Raw genomic sequence first — 19,240 nt, 5'->3', positions numbered from 1 at the left:
TGGTATCGACGTTATTGTTAAAAATTGAATATGATGAAAAAAGAATTCAACAAGCGTAAGATTATCTCTAAAATCTTTGGTCCAACGCATTTGTTTCATCTGAACATGCATGAGGATCGCTAACTGGAATGTCTCAATTGATTGACAGGTAAGCTCTGTCAAGATTGTCGCTGAGTTCCCTCGAACGGCTTCTAACAAGCTACTGAGGAGGGTGTTGAGGGATCAGATGCGACAACAGCTCTCTGCGCAGAGTGAGCTGTAGAGGCAACTGGGAAGTATTGTCCCATATTCTTGCTGCGACTGTCGATGTGCGGTTCCGATTCTAGATTCTGACTTCCTGCTTGTGACAAATAAATTGGGTTGAAGGAAATCTGTGATAATTATTAGTTGGAATAAGAAGCACCATCCGGTTGGAATTCAGAACACTAGTCTTTTCAATAATGATGACATCATGTTGTTTGGGAATCGAGTTGAAGTTGATTTTTTTTTTGTCAGTTCTACTCTATTCCTACACTACACTCACTCTCATACTTTTGCCCTACTTCTTGCATGGCGTGGGAGTCGAAACCCACTCTTGAAACTTACGCGTCCCCATCCCATCCCCTGAGAAAGTTGGGTGTGAAGGTTTTCCTCGCAGAGTTTTGTTAAAGAGTGCTCAGGATACTTATTAATTCCACGTCACATGAGTAAAGCAGTTTGTTGCAGCACAGTCACCCTACCAAAACATCATCTGAACGAGGCATGATTCATGGGCAGACACTCACGATCAAGTTCACTTTCCATGAAGTACCATCCACATGTTCGTAAAGGTCCAAGACGAAAACGAAAGATTCAGAAACTTTCCGGTAAACGACGCACATGTTCATGAAGCATCATCCATATGTTCGTAAACGATGCACCTGATGGACCCACCAAGCCGTCGACCTTCGACGACTCACGTTTAGGCCGTTCGAGATTTGAATCATCGATGCCCGTATATCCGAACTGTTCCTGCGTGCTCGGTGTGACCGTGATTGGAAGACGAAACGAATGACGGGGACGTGCGGGAAATCGCATTAGGGACCGTCCTCGTTGTCGCATTCTGTCTTTGTTGCCATGCGGAAACCTCGCTCGCTACACGTGTTCTTTTCAACGTTTTGGTTGTGGCATTATTGGAGCGGAGGAGTGCGGAAGAAAGTGACCGGCGGCGACAAGATAGTGCCGACGAGAAGTGAAAGCGCTAGCCATCGGGCGGCCACGCCTACCCACGTGCCGGCTGGGCCGATCAGGGGCCTGTTTTTTACCCAAGAAAGGCTAAAAAATGTGCCAGCCGGCCGATTAGGGCCCGTTTTTATCCACGAAAGGCTAAAAACTTCAGTGAAAAACGTTGAATTGAGAAATTGCTTGATCACTGCGTTGATTGTTCTCCATAATCTATCGGCTAGTATTAACCACAGACTCTGTCAATATCCTAGACACCGGTGAGGTCAATAAGTCACGAGCGACGGTGGAAAAAACCGAAAAATGTCAAGCGTATTTTTAATGTACTTAGAGTAGTTGAGTGTCAAGTAAGCCTCCATCTCATTGATAGATGAGGATAAAAGATGGCACGAGGCTATTGGGTAGGGGTGAGCAGCGGTCTAGGGTCGACCCTGGATCGACCCTGGACCGGCCCAACCCTGCCGGTCCTGGTCCGGTTCCCTAGGGAATTGGGTCGGTCCTTGGTCCTGAAATTCTAGGACCAACACTGTGCGGGTTGGTCCTCGGTCCTAAGAGTTTTGGGTCGGTCCAACCCTTGACCAATTATGTATATTATATTATATTATATTATTTATAATTCTTTATATATTCAAACCTTAGTAAAATGTCTGTTATATTATATTATATTGAGATGTTCTATCAATGGCACTAATAGTAATTTCAATTTAAAACTTTTATTGAGTATTAATTATGTATCGTTTGTTTTGTTTTCAGGTGTTTAGAAGTTCAAGTGAATTAACAAGATGTGAAGTTATATATTCATGGTTTATATTAAGTATTTTGAAATTTTTATGGTTTAATTGTATTTTACTAATGAATTTCAGCTGCACTTTGCTTTTCAATTTGTGTCAAATGGTAGAAGTTTTTGAATAGTAGAGTAGTACTACAATTGTTACGGTGATTTGCTAGTCAAGTGGTGTGAAGCTCATTTTTTGGTTGAGTGGACTCTACATGATCAAATGCAGGAAACGCTTTTGCATATGATGTTATGAATATTAAAGATAGATGATTACAAGAACTTTCCATCTTGTCCCATATCTCGATGAGCGGTTAGCAAGTATGAAATTTCTATTATTGTGTCGTCTTAAATTTGCTAAATAAGTATTGGTATTTATAGTTTAGTTGCACAATGCCGCATTGTCGATGGATGTGTAATTTGAATTTGTAGGTTTGCTTTTTTAGGGAGTATAAAAAATAAGACAAAAAAAAATTATCGATTGGTCCCGGGTTAACCCTGGAACCGGACCGGACTCGGTCCGGTCCTTGGTCCCAAGCTCAATGGGTTGGTCCTCGGTCCTAAAAATTGAGGACCGACACTGTACGGGTTGGTCCTTGGGTTAGGGGGTGGCCCGGACCAACTCGGACCATGCTCACCCCTAGTTCTTCTTCTTACGAAACAAACACCATATAGATTTCTCGGTATGTTCAATAAGAACACCATCTTTGTTAATGAGGTGAAGTAGATAGGACTTGACTACTTAGGTGAGGCGGGCCTGGTCTGAGCTACTATGTTAAAACATGTAGCCAATTTGGGAAATAATATACGGCTGATGGGATAGGTTTGGGACATAACCCGTCCCAAATATGTCTTAAATTTGGATACCGGTATAGGTATAAAATTGGAGCGAGTTGTACTCTTACTTTTTGGCTTATCTTTTGTTTCTGATAGTTTATTTTGAATTTAATATTGTATTGAATACCTTAAATTAATGGAATCATATGACCTGATCATTGCATTTAATATTGTATTGAAGACCTTAAATTAATGGAATCATATGACTTGATCATGGGTCTTGTAACCCTAGAGCCCACCTAAGCCGTAAGGGCTTGAAAACTTCTTCAACGGGTGTGGATCAGGGCATTTAGAGAAAAAAACCCGACTTAAAGACTTGAATAATTTATATTTCTTTGTATGATGGGTGACTTTGGATAATAAATATACACCTAACCTTTTGAATCCTGACTAACACAGAATCGGATTGGATTAAAACAGACATCATTGAACGAAGGTGAAAATAATCACCAACTAGAATTTGCCTCGATCTCGACAAAAAAAAAATTAACAAAAAAAGGAACTTACCTTAATCATCGTGGCGAGTATTGTTGAGTAAACACAAAGAATCGGGGTAGATCGTTCATGTTTCCATCCGAACTCAATCTACGTATAACCCCGTCTACATAGGATCCTTTGTCTAAGTCGCCAAACAGACTCTTGTTAAGAAAGAAAAAGTGCTTAGCACACATAATTACATTGCTCAAGCTTGTACACAACACCTTCAGGCATCATCATTAGAAACTCAGGAAACAATTATGTATTACAGGAAATGAGAGTCAAAAGAAAAGATAATATTAAGTTTTTATTCTTTCTCAATTTATTATTTTTATTATTTTATTTTATTTTTTTACATATATATATTTTGACCTCTTATTTATTGAAATTTTTTAAAATGTACCTCGATATCGGAAATATATGTTGAAAACTTGTATGTCGGAATTCCGACTCGAGTGTCGGGAAAGTTGATCAAGTGTCGGATTTTTCGACACGTATTGATCAAGTGTCCGAGAGTATCGGACAAGTATTGAAGTGTTCAACACGACACGATATGAAAACTCTTGAAATGTATCGGTGCTTCGTAGCTTTAGACTTGGACGCGGCACCCAGTCCTCGTGAACTCGGAGAACTTGTCGGGAACATTAATCCTCTCCAATTTCTTGTTTTGCCCCTCTGCCACGTCGAACCCCTACCGCCCCCTTCGTACTCCGCCCCCGCCACCAGGGTCCGCCCTCCCCCAGCTAGACCCGGCACGTCTCGGCCCGGACCGCCGGGTCCGACCCGACCCGGTCGAACAGCCGCCCGTCCCTCCCGCGCGGACGCGCGAGCTCGGTCATCGCTCCAGCGGCCACACCCTCTCCGCCCGCCACCACTCCCCCGGTCCCGAAGTCGTACACCTTCGCACTCCCCTTGAACTGGCCCTGGTCCTCCGTCCTGTACCCGCTGAGCACCCAGAAGGACCACCCCTCGGCCGCCACCACCCTCTCGCACTTGTCCCGGCCGTGGCTCATTGGGGGCAACTCCGCCCACTCACCCCGCCCCACGTCATACTCCCACGCCGACCTCAGCGCGTTCTTGCCCTCGTTGTGCCCCCCGGCCACGTAGACGCACCCGCCGTGCACGCCCACGGCGAAGAAGGAGGCCCGCCGAGGCATCGCCACGCCCCCCCTGCGCCCCGAAGTTGTATGCAAAGACATCGGCCACTGGCTCGTAGGTCACCGGGTCCCACCCCCCGAGGGCCACTAGCTCGCGACGTGGCAGAACAACGGCAGCCCATCCGGGTAGTCCGGAACCGGGTCGAGCAGGTCCCAGGCCCCAGTCTCTGGATCAAAGACGGTGATGGAGTAGCGGGGCGGTCGGACTGGCTTGTGCCCGCATGGTACTATGATAGGGTTAGAGTTTTGGGTCGTGAGAGCCATTGAGCTCCTTGAATTCTCTGTAGGCCATATTTCTATGCAAATGGAGAATATCTGAGTTAACACAGGCATTAACATCGAGGGTAATTGTCATTTTATTTCTACGTAATCACTTATGATCGATGATTCATTCTACTTAGACCCTGAGGGTCATGATATTGAATACGGGTTCACGTGGCTCTGTTGTACAGATTTCTTATTCAGTACCTTTAGCTTTGGCTAGGGGTGATCATGGTCCGGGTTGGGCCGGTCTGATGCCTAACCCTAGGACCAACCCGTACAGTGTCGGTTCCCAATTTTTGGGACCGAGGACCGACTCGGTCGAGTCTGGGATCGAGGACCGGACCGACCCTATGGGTTCGGTCCGGTCCTAGGGTCAACCCGAGATCAGCCAATAATTTTTTTTATTTCATTTTTTATTCCTTAAAAAGTAAAACTCATTAATTCAAATTACATATCAAACCAAACTATAAATATAAGTACATATTCAACATAAATTTAAGACAAGGTTATCATAAAAAGTTCACACTAGTTAAAAACAACAAACTATATAAATGATCGAGATTGCTAATAGAGATAAAGTGTTTCCATCGCTAAAGCATACTATAAATTTCTTGTTTTTGATTTGTCTTTCAAATAATTCTTCCCTTCAGGAAATGGGATGAGATGGGAAGTTTAAGAGAAAAGAATTCTAGGCCAAAAAATGTTTTCTAAGCATCTTCTCCTGCAATCATCTATTAATAATACTTGTAACACTATATGCAAAAATGATTCATACATTCAATCAAGCAAAGTCTAATCAATCAATAATTAAGCTTCACACCACTTGATAGGCACATCATCATAACAATGGCAATACTACTATTCGAAAACTTCTTCCATTTGACACAAACTCAAAAGCAAAGTGCAACTAAACAATTAAACTATAAGAAGAATAATACAAGAGGCTAAGGACATTTTAAGCCATTTCACAACACTATTCACCCATTTCACGGCGTGAAGAACATGGCTGGGTTTACTATTTATAAGAAAAACATTAAAAAATATTATATATTAAATATCTAAAATATATTATATATAAATATATTTCCTTTACTAATATATATATATATATATATATATATATATTATCAAGGTTGGTCCGGGTTGGACCGACCCTAAACTTCCAGGACCGAGGACCAACCCGCACAGTATCGGTCCTGGAATCTTAGGACCGAGGACCGACCCGATCCCCTTGGAAACCGGACCAGGACCAGCAGGGTTAGGCCGGTCCAGGGTCAGTCCAAGGTCGACCCTAGACTGCTGCTTACCCCTAGCTCTGGCATATGATGGTGGGGTACCTGTGTTTGGGTTCTTGGGATCTTGTGTGATGGCTGTCGTGAATCGAACTGATTACCCTGTTCTTATTGTTGTATTTCCCTCTGGTGCTATTAAGACAATGAAAATTTGCTTGTTTTTTTGGATGACATATGTGACTCCCTCTACCAGTGCTCGTATAACATTATGATTCGGTCAATATGTCATTTAGTTGTCTTAATTATTTCTTTAATTTTCTCATTTCTCGTTAAAGCAAAAGATGGGCGAGCTCCTTGATATCATGCTGTGCTGGTTGCTCTTACATTTCCTCAACATTTTTGTGTGCATACTGAAACATTCGTGTACTGTGTAGGGTTCATCAATCTTTCTAATGAGGGGAAGGAGCTACACCCCATCTCCTCCGAGGGGGTATGGCAGGAGAGGACGGAGCCCTAGTCCAAGGGGTCGTTATGTTGGTCGCAGCAGAGATATGCCTGCTAGCCTCCTTGTTCGCAATCTTCATCATGACTGCAGGTTTTTTTTTTTTTTTTTTTTTTTTAAATTTGTTTCTGCATTTCCTTCATCCTGTTTTGCAAAAATCTTGGACCTTGTGGATCATTATGTATGTTCTTTATTAAACTTAATTCTTTGATTGCCATATTGGAATATAAAGTTGAACGAACATGAGTCAGTGGCTGGTTCTTTCAGGCATATCTAGGACTTCGTTTGATTTAATTGTTACACATAATTCTTCCTGTTTCACACTTCTTTTTTTTTCTTTTTTAAAGAAAAAAATGGAATTGAACTGAAGACTTCATACTTGAGAAAATTAATATCCTGAGTTTTTTCTTCTTCCTCTCCTATGTATTCATTTCTTTGAAAGCAAATGCTATTGGTTTCTTGTGGGCACGTTGCATACTATAACCTTTGACTAATTATTGCAGGCCAGAAGATCTTCGAAGGTCAATTGGGCAAGTTTGGTGCTCTTAAGGACATTTATTTGCCCAGGGACTACTACACTGGGTGAGCAACATCAGCCAATTACGTTAATGCTATCATATAGTAGACTTTGGTTTCAGAATCCTTTGGAAGCTTCTATCTGATACAATTTTTCTACTTATCTCCATTTTGAGTTCACAAGTTTCATGTTTGATGCTGATTTAATAAAACTTAACGAGTCTTTTATCCATGCATCTGAAAATTTCTGTGTCATAATAATTCAAATCAATGTTCTGCTTGGATTTTATTTGCAAGGAATTTGAATACATGATTCTTATTCACAGTAAATTTGTAGAAATATTCAAGAGCTTGTGCATCGAAATGTTTTTTCCTAGTAATTGTTTTACTCAGTTTGTCTTCTTTCACTGTTTACATTTTGGTAAAATTATCTTCGGGAGATTGACTCAGCATGCTAAAGGGTTCATTTTTGCAAACTTTAATTTGGATCAGAGGGCAGCTTTCTGTGTTCTCCTTTGTTCACCAGTTGGGTGTTTTATTGAAGTTGTTGAGATATTTACCCAGTGAAAATAAAGTTTTAAAGAGATCAATCAAGTAATTAGAGTTCATTTGAAGATGATGTTAATGGTAGTGAAGAGTGGAAGGAAGTTGGGTTTGAATACATTGAGAAGATGTTCCAAGTCTTGAAGAATATCAAGTCATCTTAAAATTGACACTTGCAAGGTTAGCAGCCAGAGTGCTTGCTTTTACTTGCTTATCCTGACTTTATGGCTTGTTGGGGATATTCTGGCAAGTTACATGCTGTGGTTTTCCCTGTTTATGTTGTTTGTTTTTTTGGCTTTTCAAATGAACCCTGTTATGACTTTTTCCTGTATCTCTCTCTTTCTCTCTCTATATGCAGAGAGCCACGTGGTTTTGGTTTCGTCCAATATGTAGATCCTGCTGATGCTGCGGAGGCTAAGTACCATATGGATGGATATGTGCTTCTTGGTTGGGAGTTGACTGTTGTATTTGCAGAAGAGAATAGAAAGAAACCTACTGAAATGAGGGCGAGGGAGCGCATAAGGTGCCTTCCGTCTCCATAACTATATAATTTATGCATGGTGAATAGTAGCACAAGTCTATATAATGTGATGGAATTTTCTATAATTTGTTTGAGTTATTTTGGCATAGAGGGGCATTGACAATGTTGTGAAGGATCCTAGACATGCATATGCTTAGTTGATCATCTGTTCTGCAGTATATTGGTGGAAACATTTGGAAAGGGTTTATTATTCTTTGGAGGAGGTTGGGAAGAAATCCTGAAATGGAATCATATGTACAGCGGAGGCATCATCATGAATGAATGGTTGTATCCCTGTGTTAATAAGTTATAGGATGAAGTGGAAGAAAATCAGGTTTGGCGAAACACTGTCCGCATCTGCTTGGAGTTAATAATTGATAAATTAAATACAGGAACCTACTGGAGTCTGGTCTTGGTGATTTTTTTTTAATTTCTTTTTAAGAAAAAGTGTGCATTACTTTTTCTTAAAAAAAAAATAAAATTGGATTTGATTCTTCTGGTTCTATGCAGCAGAGGCAGAAGTGATCGAAGACGGTCTCTGGTGGGATATTCCTAGTCTCCACCTCCTCGCCATGCAAGATCTCGGTCCTGTAGTCGTGATTATTACTCCCATCCTGCGAAAAGAAGGTATTCAAGGTATGTGACCTGCTTTGATTTCTTGTTTCTTGCTGTAGGTTCTTTTTCCTCCCTCAGTTGATTTAGGGAAGGGGGAAAAAAAACAAAACCATATAGATAGTTGAATAGGGCAAATAAATAAGAAGGCATGCAATGGCTAATGCTCTCTGGGCTTGTCTGTAACTCTTTCATCCTGTTGTAAAGCTATTTTTCTATGGGACCTTCCCTATAAACATCATCACCTCAGTAGACTCGAGCCGGATCTAGTGAATATGGTTTTGTTCTCATCAAGTTGTGGTCTATGGCAATTTATTATTTATTTTTTTCTGGTACTTAGGCTATGTTGGATCATTCAACACGTGTGCGAACTTTTTTGGCATAAGTTGTGTGCTGTGATATAAGAACTCCTGATGACTTTGAGTCAATACCTGACGATATGCATTTTATTATCATTTGGTGAGGTTTTGAACTTGTGCAAGAAATTTGTTCTTGGTATGTTGTAATCATTGTATTTTGGGGAATCTCATTATCTGTCCAGTTGCGTCCAGTTGCTAGAGATTTTAGTTGACACATCTCCCTGTAAAATTCTAAAATTTTGGTTTATGCAGTGATATTTTCGAGTTCCAAAGCTTTTGCATATTTTTGTCGTATGATGTGATGCATTTTTTTGGGGTCAGATCTGCTTCGCCTCAAGAGAAAAGGCACCGCCGAGTGAAGTCAATACTCCCCACGTCCTAGTCGGGAGAGGTCATACTCACGATCCCCGCCTATCGATGGTTCCCCAAGCCGCAGTGAAAGTCCGGCCCGAGGCAAAAGCAGGAGCCGAAGCCGAAGCCCTCCTCTTGAAGACTAATGCCAGGTAGCCAAATGGAGATGGGACTCCTAGTCACATAGTCAGTAACCAGCCGATAGAATTCCAGACTTTCTTTCATATTTTGTCTCTGAGTTTAATAATCTCTCTGTTGCACCCTTGTGGTTTGTTGTCATTATGTATGTAGACTCCTCTGCTGTTGGCGTTAGATATTGTAGGACGTCTTTTTCATGTCGCAATCTGATGGAGATTGCATGATGAACTTAATTTTGTTGATTGTTGGTGGATTCGGCCCTCAGGTGTCCCTGTTATTGTGGAAATAGTGAACTTAATTGACGTGCACCCGGATGTCACTGTCTACTATGTAAAATATCTGGGTGTTTCTTGATGAGAAAGTCAACTGTTTCGGACCTAGGAATTTAATTTATAGTCAGATCAGATCTAGGAATTTGGACAGGTAAAAATGATTAACATGTAGGAGGTGGGACAATCAAATGTTATTGAAGATGATCTTGAGGATGTGCTTCGGTTGATGAACTATATGGGCATTCCGAGCGAACTGGCTATAGCACATGAGCTGCAAAAGTTCATTGTTGTCCGATAGAGACCTTGATCAAACTACTTATCCTTCTTATCTATTCTCAGGACATTTGCGATGGAGATCTCCGCGTTCGGAGTTTAGTTTTGCTTATCAACATGTCCGACTGGAAAATAAACAAGTTTGGTTAGCGGTAATATAAAGCCTAGAATCGATAGTAAAAGCTGTTAAAAATAATAATAGTTCTGAACCGTGCTCTTCTATTTTTCTTTTGTTCTTTTTATGACAAGTGTCCTCTCAACAGACGTCCGGGATCAAAACATTTGAGGTGAGATTTAGCTAGAGCTGCCATTCGAAATGGTCTCTAACCCCCTTGGGTTCTAGCTACGAAGTATGTAACACCCTGGGTCTCCACTGTACACATATTGTCCACTTTGGATACTAAGTCTTCACGGTTTTGTTCCTCTCGAGTCTCCACTATACATATATTATCTTCTTTGGACACTAAGTCCTCACGGTTTCGGGTTTCCACTGTACATATATTGTCCACTTTGGACATTAAGTCTTCACGGTTTTGTTCCTCTCGGGTCGGGCCAGCTCATACTATATCAAGAAAACGCGTATGTATAGTTAGAGGGTCCATTGCCTTATAAGTTAGGCCAAAACTCGCTTGTCCTCACAGTTTTGTTCCTCACAGTTTTGTTCCTCTCGGGTCGGGGTTTCCACTGTACACATATTGTCTACTTTGGACAGTAAGTTCTCACGGCAAGAAAACACGTATGTATAGTTAAAGGGTCCATTGCTTGTACATTGTCTGCTTTGGACACTAAGTCTTCACGGCAAGAAAATGCGTATGTACAGTTAGAGGGTCCATTGCCTTATAAGTTAGGCCAAAACTCGCTTGTCCTCACAGTTTTGTTCCTCACAGTTTTGTTCCTCTCGGGTCGGGGTTTCCACTGTACACATATTGTCTACTTTGGACAGTAAGTTCTCACGGCAAGAAAACACGTATGTATAGTTAAAGGGTCCATTGCTTGTACATTGTCTGCTTTGGACACTAAGTCTTCACGGCAAGAAAATGCGTATGTACAGTTAGAGGGTCCATTGTCTTATAAGCTAGGCCAGAACTCGTTTGTCCTCACGGTTTTGTTCCTCTCGGGTCGGGGTAGTATGTCTGCTTTGGACATTAAGTCCTCAGTGTAAGAAAATATACAGTTAGAGGGTCCATTGCCTTATAAGCTAGGCCATAACTCGCTTGTCCTCACAGTTTTGTTCCTCTCGGGTCGGGGTAGTCCGTACTACCCCAAGAAAAGTTAGGGGGTCCATTGCCTTATAAGTTAGGCCATAACTCAAAGTTAGAGAGTTCATTGCCTTATAAGCTAGGTACAGTTAAAGGGTCCATTACCTTATAAGCTAGCCCAGAGAACTCAAAGTTAAAGGGTTCATTGCCTTATAAGCTAGGTACAGTTAGAGGGTCCTAAGCTAGCCCAGAACTTCCTCCGAAAACACGTTAGCCCAGAACTCCCTCCGAAAACACGTATGTACAATTAGAGAGGGTCTATTGCCTTATAAGCTAGGCCAGAACTCGCTTGTCCTCATGGTTTTGTTCATTTGGGGACCAAGGCGCAAACGCACCGCCATCCCTCCTTCCCATTAGAGAGCCCATTACCTTATAAGCTAACCCAAAACTCTCTCCCTAGGCGATGTGAGACAAGAGAGGGACTCATTCATTGCGCACGTCCGGGGAACGAGGCGCAGACGCACCGCCATCCCTCCTCCCCGCGCACCACCGCTCAGGTCGTCACACTCTCCTCGCCCGCGTACTGCCGAGGCAATCTTAGTCCGTCCCTCCGTACTACTCCGGTCTTGGGTTTGGGTCGTCACAAAGTAGGTATCATTCCACTTATGCATGTTGCCGAAAGCCTACATCGCAGTCGCATTTAACTCGAAATTACAAATCGACATAATTGCCTGCTGGCCGACCATCTGACGCCAGCTTGTCTAGATAGCGCCACTCAATTGGCAAAAAGTAAGCGAACCGTTTGAAAGTGTTAAAAGCTAGTTACCAAGCACAAGCCGGAACTCTCTCTAGTCTCTACAACCAACATGGCGATGTCCAAGGGCTATTCTGGTCTGGATGGGAATGGCAACACGTCTCTTTCCGAATTATAAAGAAAGCTGCTGTGCTTGGGTTGGTGTTTAAGGGCGAATGACGAGGCGATCCCAGAAATCGCTACCCGACGTTCTCCACGAAACATGTCCTAACCAACTACCTACCTCTGCCCTGTGGTAGTTGACAACCTTGAGCTGTCTCATCACCTGATCACCCATAACAAAATTTCAGACGAATGAGACGACATCTCAAGAAATTATTGACTTAAACAAGGACAATCACGTGGTCCCTCATGAATCCACGTCCCTCACCTACTACTCCAATGGCGCCTCCTAATGAAGTGTCAAGCGACTGACGCTCGTTGCCCAGAGAGAGGGAGAGGGAGAGGGAGATGGGCAATCCCGAGAGCATCAACGAGGTGGGCTTGGATGACCTGGTGGAGGCGGGCCTGTCCAGGGAAGCCGCCGCCGAGCTCGAGCGGACGCTCCGGGAGTCGGTGGCCCGAGCCCGGCGGTCTGGGACAACATCGCCGGGGCTCGAGCTCGACCCGAGGGAGGTGTGGAGAGAGCTGGCGAGCGCCGGGGTGTTGAAGCCGTCGCACCCGCACCGGGTGCATCAGCTGGTGTACTACTCGGTGTACTCCAGTTGGGACGCCTCCGCTCGGGGCCCTCCTCTCTACTGGTCCACTTCTCTGTAAGGAGCCTTCTCTTGCAGCTGTTTTCGCCGTTCTCTGTTTCTTATCATTCCGTTGGCCATTTCGCGGATTCTTTTTGTTCTTTTTGTCTTTGTTGGGTTCTTTGCATGGACGATGTAGGATCAATGTTGAAAGATAGTGTCTGAAAATGTGCTTTCGGTGGTGCTTGGCGCTTTTTCTTGGAATGGCGGTTATTTGGTTGATAGAAGTAGAATGAGCCTGGACACACTCTAAGGAGGTAAGGGAGAATGTATAAGAAGGAAAAGGGACAGCGAGTTTACGTGGAGTGGGTCGGTGGCCTGGTTGGCAATTGTGAATTCATCGAACCACTGGTGAAAAAGGTGATGGTCCGTATTTTGCACGTAGCGAGCGTAAATGATGCGATTGGCCTTAATTTATAGCATTTCTGTCTATGGGAAATAGATGAATGTTGCTAGTTGTGAATCAGGATTGATTCCTTTTTCTGTTCAAATCCTTCCGGATGACTTACTTGTGCATTTGCAGACTTAAAATATGTATGATTGGCTGAGGTCGTGGTGAATATTTGCTGCAAGGCATTCATGTGCGGCTCTTGGAATTGTCTGTGAATTCAATCATTTTGTGCTCAAATCTAAACCAATGCAGTATTCCTTTCTTGACAGGTCCCAATCAAAAGAAACAAACTTGGGACGTCTCATGGAATCGCATGGCAGAAAGCTTCTGGGGTCATCATACAAGGATCCCATAACGAGCTTTAGCCTTTTTCAGAAATTCTCCGTGGAGCATCCTGATGTAAGTCGGTTTCTGTGCACTGGAAAGAGCCCACTTAATTTGTTCTCCACTTAGAAATTTCCTTGGCTCCTAGCGACTTTCTGTTCTCCACTTAGAAATTTCCATGGCTCCTAGCGACTTTCTATGCTCATAATATAAAGGATTCTTTTTGTAACATCCCGGGCCCCACTGTGTAATATTGGGGAACGAACCACCATCCCAGTCACGGTCTTTTCCCTCACGGCTTTAAAACGTGTTACACAGGTTAGAGGAACCCAAGCTTATAAGCTGACCAAGATCCCCCTCCCTAGGTGATGTGGGATAAGAGAGGAGGTTATTACACTCTCCACCTCTTAACAGAATAGCGTCCTCGCTATGGCCCCACGGGCATCAGAACAACATTCGAGCTGTGGTCTCACACGCGGTTGCGATGTGGGACAAGAGAGGAGGTTATTACACTTTCCACCTCTTAACAGAATAGCGTCCTCGCTATGGGACAAGATAGGAGGTTATTACACTTTTAACTGATTCCAGGTCTACTGGTCGATAGCTCTTAATGAACTCTCACTTTCATTTTGTCGTCCCCCAAGCTGCATTCTCGACACCAGTGACAAATCAAAGCCCCGGGGTACATGGCTTCCGGGGGCGGTATTCAACATAGCTGAATGCTGTTTATTGCCCTCACAGCAACAGAGGAGAGGGGATGACAACATAGCCTTAGTATGGAGAGATGAAGGCTATGATCACATGAATGTTAATTGTATGACACTAAAAGAGCTTCGAGAACAAGTAATGTATGTGTTGGATTTTTGATGTCTCAGTGCTACTGTTTTTAGACTAAAGCTTCTCTGTTCTGTTTTATATTGTTTTAGTTTATTTTCTTACTTAGTCAATTATGTTATGCAGTTGTTGTTGTGTTATTTAGGAAGTTAAGTACTTGTTCGGGTGCGTTACAAGCTGAACGTGTGTGTGTGCAGTTATTTTTTTCTTTTTGGTTTAAGTCGTGTTTTGTACTTGACTTTTTACTAGAGAACCGTAGAAGGCAGTTTTTATGCTCTGTTCTCTCTGTTTCCTCTGTTTTTCTTCTTTCTTCCTCGATATCTATAGTTCTGGCATTTCTGCTTCTTTGCTGCTTTGATCAGCATCAACAATGGTATCAGAGCATCGAATGATCATGAGGGACTGTGAAGTGAAGCAAGTATTGTAGTGCAAAGAGGTTAGAGGGTGATGGAGACAGGTTCAAGTGGTTTTTCTACGATGGCTTCTCCAGTATTTACTGGAGAGAATTATCAAGCATGGGCTGTTAAAATGAAAGCATTTCTAGAGGGTCATGATCTGTGGGAAGCTGTGGAGGATGATTATGAAGTTGCTCCACTTCCAAATAATCCGACCATGAATCAAATCAAGCTTCATAAAGAGAGAACCACAAGGAAAGCCAAGGCAAAATCTTGCCTGTATGCTGCTGTCTCGCCTACCATCTTCACTAGAATTATGAAGTGTGACTCTGCGAAGGTCATATGGGATTTCTTGAAGGAAGAATATGAAGGAGATGAGAAGATAAGAGGTATGAAGGTGCTGAATCTCTTGAGAGAATTTGAGAGACAGCAGATGAAGGAATCTGAGTCAGTGAAGGAATACTCAGATAGGCTAGTGGGAATAGCTGATAAAATCAGAGTTTTGGGAACTGACTTGAGGGATGATAGGCTTGTTTAGAAGATCCTAGTGTCTCTTCCAGAAAAATTTGAAGCTACTATAGCTTCTCTGGAAAACACAAGGGACTTGGCTGATATAAAACTTGCAGAGTTGCTGAATGCTTTGCGGCACGGGAGCACGAAGACTAATGAGGAGAGAAGATCATGTTGAGGGGGCATTGCAAGCCAAAGTAAAGCAAAATGATGGAGGCAAAGGGAAGAAATGGATTCAGTTTAAGGGAAATGTTGCTGATTCAAATTTTTACCAAAAGAAGGAAATGTTGGTGGATCTAGCAAATGGAAAAATAATAAAAGGCCATGTCGATCTTGTGGTGGAACCAACCATCAGTCCTTTAGATGCTGGAATCAGCCAGATGTGAGGTGCAGAAGATGCCACTATTTGCAAAGGGAAAGCCTATCAGCAAATAGGAGAAGCACAAGTGGCAGTGAGTGAAGTTGATGAAGAGCACTTATTTGTTGCTTCAGCTGGTGAATATTCGGTCGAAAATAGTACATGGCTGATAGATAGTGGTTGTACTAATCACACGACGGCAACTTAGAGCTATTCAAGAGCATAAACAAAACAGTAAAGTCCAAAGTCAGAATTGGCAATGGACAGCATATTGAAGTTTAGGGTAAAGGTGTAGTTGCTGTTAAAGGAAACCAGGGGGTGAAGTTAATCAGGGATGTCCTCTTTGTGCCAAACATTGACCAAAATCTATTAAGTGTTGGTCAGTTAGTGGAGAAGGGCTATATAGTGAAGTTTGAAGGAAGGGAATGTCTCATTAAAGATACTGACAGCAATGAAGTCTTGAGAGTTCAAATGAGGGATAAAAGTTTTGTGTTCAAGCCAAATGAGATGCAGCAGATGGCTTTGAAGTGTACAGAAGATAATATAGAGCTGTGGCACAAAAGATTGGGGCATGTTCATAGGAGGAGTATGCTGGTTATGCAGAGAAATGGCCTGGTAGATGATTTACCAAGCTTGAAGGAAGAGCTTCCACAATGCAGAACCTGCCTTTTTGGCAAACAAACCAGATTTCCCTTCAAAGGAGGAGTCTCGAAGACATATCAAAAGCTGGAATTAGTTCACACTGATGTGTGTGGACCTATGTCTGAACCTTCTTTAAATGGAAGCAGGTATTTTATTACTTTTACTGATGATCTGACTAGAATGAGCTAGATCTATTTTCTGCAAGCTAAGACTGAAGTAGCTGATGTATTTATGAAGTTTAAAGCATTAGTTGAAAATCAAAGTGGGAAGAGAATCAAAGCTCTCAGGTCGACAATGGATCTGAGTATACAGCTAACAAATTCAAACTGATTTGTGAGCAAGCTGGAATTGTACAGCAATTTACAGCCCCTTACCCACCTCAACAGAATGGGGTTAGTGAGAGGAAAAATAGAAGCATTATGGAGATGGCCAGATGTTTGATGCAGGAAAAGAATTTGCCTAAAAGTTTTTGGGCTAAGGCAGCCAACACTGCTGTATTTCTTTTAAATAGATTACCTACAAAAGCTTTAGAGAAACTAACACCTCTCGAGGGCTAGCAAGACACTAAACCTTCTGTGAAAAATTTGAAGGTTTTTGGAAGTTTGTGTTATACTCATATTCCTGATGTCAAAAGGGATAAGCTTGATAAAAAGGCTGAGATTGGAATTTTTGTTGGATATAGCTCTCAATCAAAGGCTTACAGAATTTTCTATCCAAAGACAAGGAAGATTACTGTGAGCAGAGATGTTATGTTCTTAGAGGAAGATGAATGGAATTGGTTAAATGGAAGGAACACTGAATTGAAGCACTTTGAAAGACAACCTGAAACTGATGTGGAGACTAATGAAATTACAGGGGAAATGGAAGAAAATATAGATGATGAACTGTAAGAGGCACAAGGTCACTTGCTGAGATCTATGAAAGGAGTAATGTGGCGGTGCTTGAACCATCAAATTTTGCTGAAGCCAAGGAAGATCGAAGTGGTTTGCAGCAATGCGGGGAGGAGATGACAATGATTCAAAAAAATCAGACTTGGGAATTGGTAGACAGGCCATTAAATAAGAATGTAATTGGAGTTAAGTGGGTCTTTAGGACAAAACTCAATCCTGATGGCTCTGTTAACAAGTATAAAGCAAGGCTGGTTGTGAAAGGCTATGCTCAGGTATGGGGAGTAGACTATTCTGAAACTTTTGCTCTAGTTGCAAGGCTGGACACAGTAAGACTCCTGTTAGCTGTTGCAGTCGAGAAGGGTTGGACTATTTTTCAGCTTGATGTCAAGTCTGCATTTCTAAATGGTGAGCTTGAAGAGGAAATTTTTATTGAACAACCTGAAGGGTTCTGTGTTAAAGGGCAAGAAGAGAGTGTATACAAATTGCACAAAGCTTTAAATGGATGAAGCAAGCTCCAAGAGCCTGGTATGGAAAAATTGATCGATATCTACTTTGGATTTAGGTTTTAAAAGGAGCTTGAGTGAGTTCACTCTTTATATTAAGAAAGTGAATCATAGTGTGGTAGTTCTGTCTCTATATGTGGATGATCTTTTGGTAACAAGAAATGATGTTCAGCTGATAGAAAATGTTAAGCAAGGCTTATTTGCTGGTTTTGAGATGACAGACTTAGGAAAAATGGCTTACTTCTTAGGTCTGGAAATCAAGCAAAGTCCTTATGAAATCTTCATTTGTCGAGGAAGTACTTAAAGGAAATTTTGAAGAAGTTTCAGATGGAAGAATGTCGAAGTGTCAGTACACCTATGGCAGCAAAAGAGAAGTTGCAGAAGAGTGATGGAACTGAAGCTGTGGATGTCTCGATGTACAGAAGTCTAATAGGTTGTCTCATGTACCTCACAGCAACCAGACCAGACATTCTATTTGCTGTAAGTGTTCTGTCCAGATTTATGAGTGATCCAAGTCAGCTTCATTTGATTGCAGCTAAAAGGATTTTAAGGTATTTGAAAGGAACCATGTTTTTTGGAGTGAAGTTTCGAAGGAGTCAAGAATTCAATCTACAAGGTTATTCTGATAGTGATTGGGCTGGCTCGATGGATGATATGAAGAGTACATCTGGGTACTGTTTCAGTTTAGGATCAGCTTGTTTCACTTGGTGTTCTAAAAAGCAAGATATTGTAGCTCAATCTACTGCAGAAGCAGAGTTTATAGCTGCTACTACAGCTGCAAATCAAGCCTTATGGCTGAAGAAGATAATGAAAGATCTTTGGCTGAACTCCAATGAATGTATCAAGATCAATGTGGATAACCAAGCTGCAATTGCAATATCTCGAACCCAGTTTTTCATGGCAAAACTAAGCATTTCAAGGTCAAGTTCTTCTTTCTACGTGAGGTGCAACAAAATGGTGAGGTCATGCTGGTTTATTGCAGATCTGAAGATCAACTTGCTGATATGTTCACTAAACCACTTCAAGCTGGAAGATTTGAAGCATTGAAAAAGAAAATTGGAGTATGCAGCAGCTCTGATCCAAGGAGGAGTTTGTTGGATTTTTGATGTCTCAGTGCTGCTGTTTTTAGACTAAAGCTTCTTTGTTCTGTTTTATATTGTTTTAGTTTATTTTCTTACTTAGTCAATTATGTTATGCAGTTGTTGTTGTGTTATTTAGGAAGTTAAGTACTTGTTCGGGTGCAGTTACAAGCTGAACGTGTGTGTGTGCAGTTATTTTTTTTTTCTTTTTGGTTTAAGTCGTGTTTTGTACTTGACTTTTTACTAGAGAACCGTAGAAGGCAGTTTTTATGCTCTGTTCTCTCTGTTTCCTCTGTTTTTCTTCTTTCTTCCTCGATATCTGGCATTTCTGCTTCTTTGCTGCTTTGATCAGCATCAACAGTATGCTCTTCTTCCTCTGATGCTAGCGTAATTTTGCTCCTGCGAGAGGTCAATGTTTGCAAAAAGCCACGCTTACCTTTTACCTAAGTTCTCAGACAATGAAATCAAATCATGGATTTGGGATCAATGCCTATCCCAAAATGCTAATTGTTGAAGCACATTGCCCTTCTACCCAAACA

At 42.0% G+C, this 19,240-nt stretch overlaps 1 protein-coding gene and 1 pseudogene across 4 annotated transcripts in view; both read left to right on the top strand.

Annotated features, from left to right (window-relative positions):
- The window catches only part of LOC104429320 (probable acyl-activating enzyme 18, peroxisomal), a 39,900-nt gene that overhangs the window by 16,171 nt on the left and 4,489 nt on the right, over nucleotides 1-19,240 (top strand). For 2 of the 4 annotated variants that reach the window (XM_039303354.1, XM_039303353.1), the window contains exons 2-3: nucleotides 13,436-13,565; nucleotides 14,079-14,338. In XM_039303354.1, the coding sequence (XP_039159288.1) occupies nucleotides 13,436-13,565; nucleotides 14,079-14,338 (390 nt within the window). Of the gene's footprint in view, nucleotides 1-148; nucleotides 466-12,381; nucleotides 12,794-13,435; nucleotides 13,566-14,078; nucleotides 14,339-19,240 lie in introns of those variants that run through there. The other 2 variants (XM_010042194.3, XM_039303352.1) reach the window with 2 other exon arrangements.
- On the top strand, nucleotides 6,381-9,491 carry LOC104429323 (annotated as a pseudogene).

This window comes from Eucalyptus grandis, chromosome 10 (assembly GCF_016545825.1).
Source record: "Eucalyptus grandis isolate ANBG69807.140 chromosome 10, ASM1654582v1, whole genome shotgun sequence".
NCBI lineage: Eukaryota > Viridiplantae > Streptophyta > Magnoliopsida > Myrtales > Myrtaceae > Eucalyptus > Eucalyptus grandis.
The sequence above is the reverse complement of the archived record's forward strand: the minus strand, read 5'-3'. Positions and strand labels throughout refer to the sequence as shown.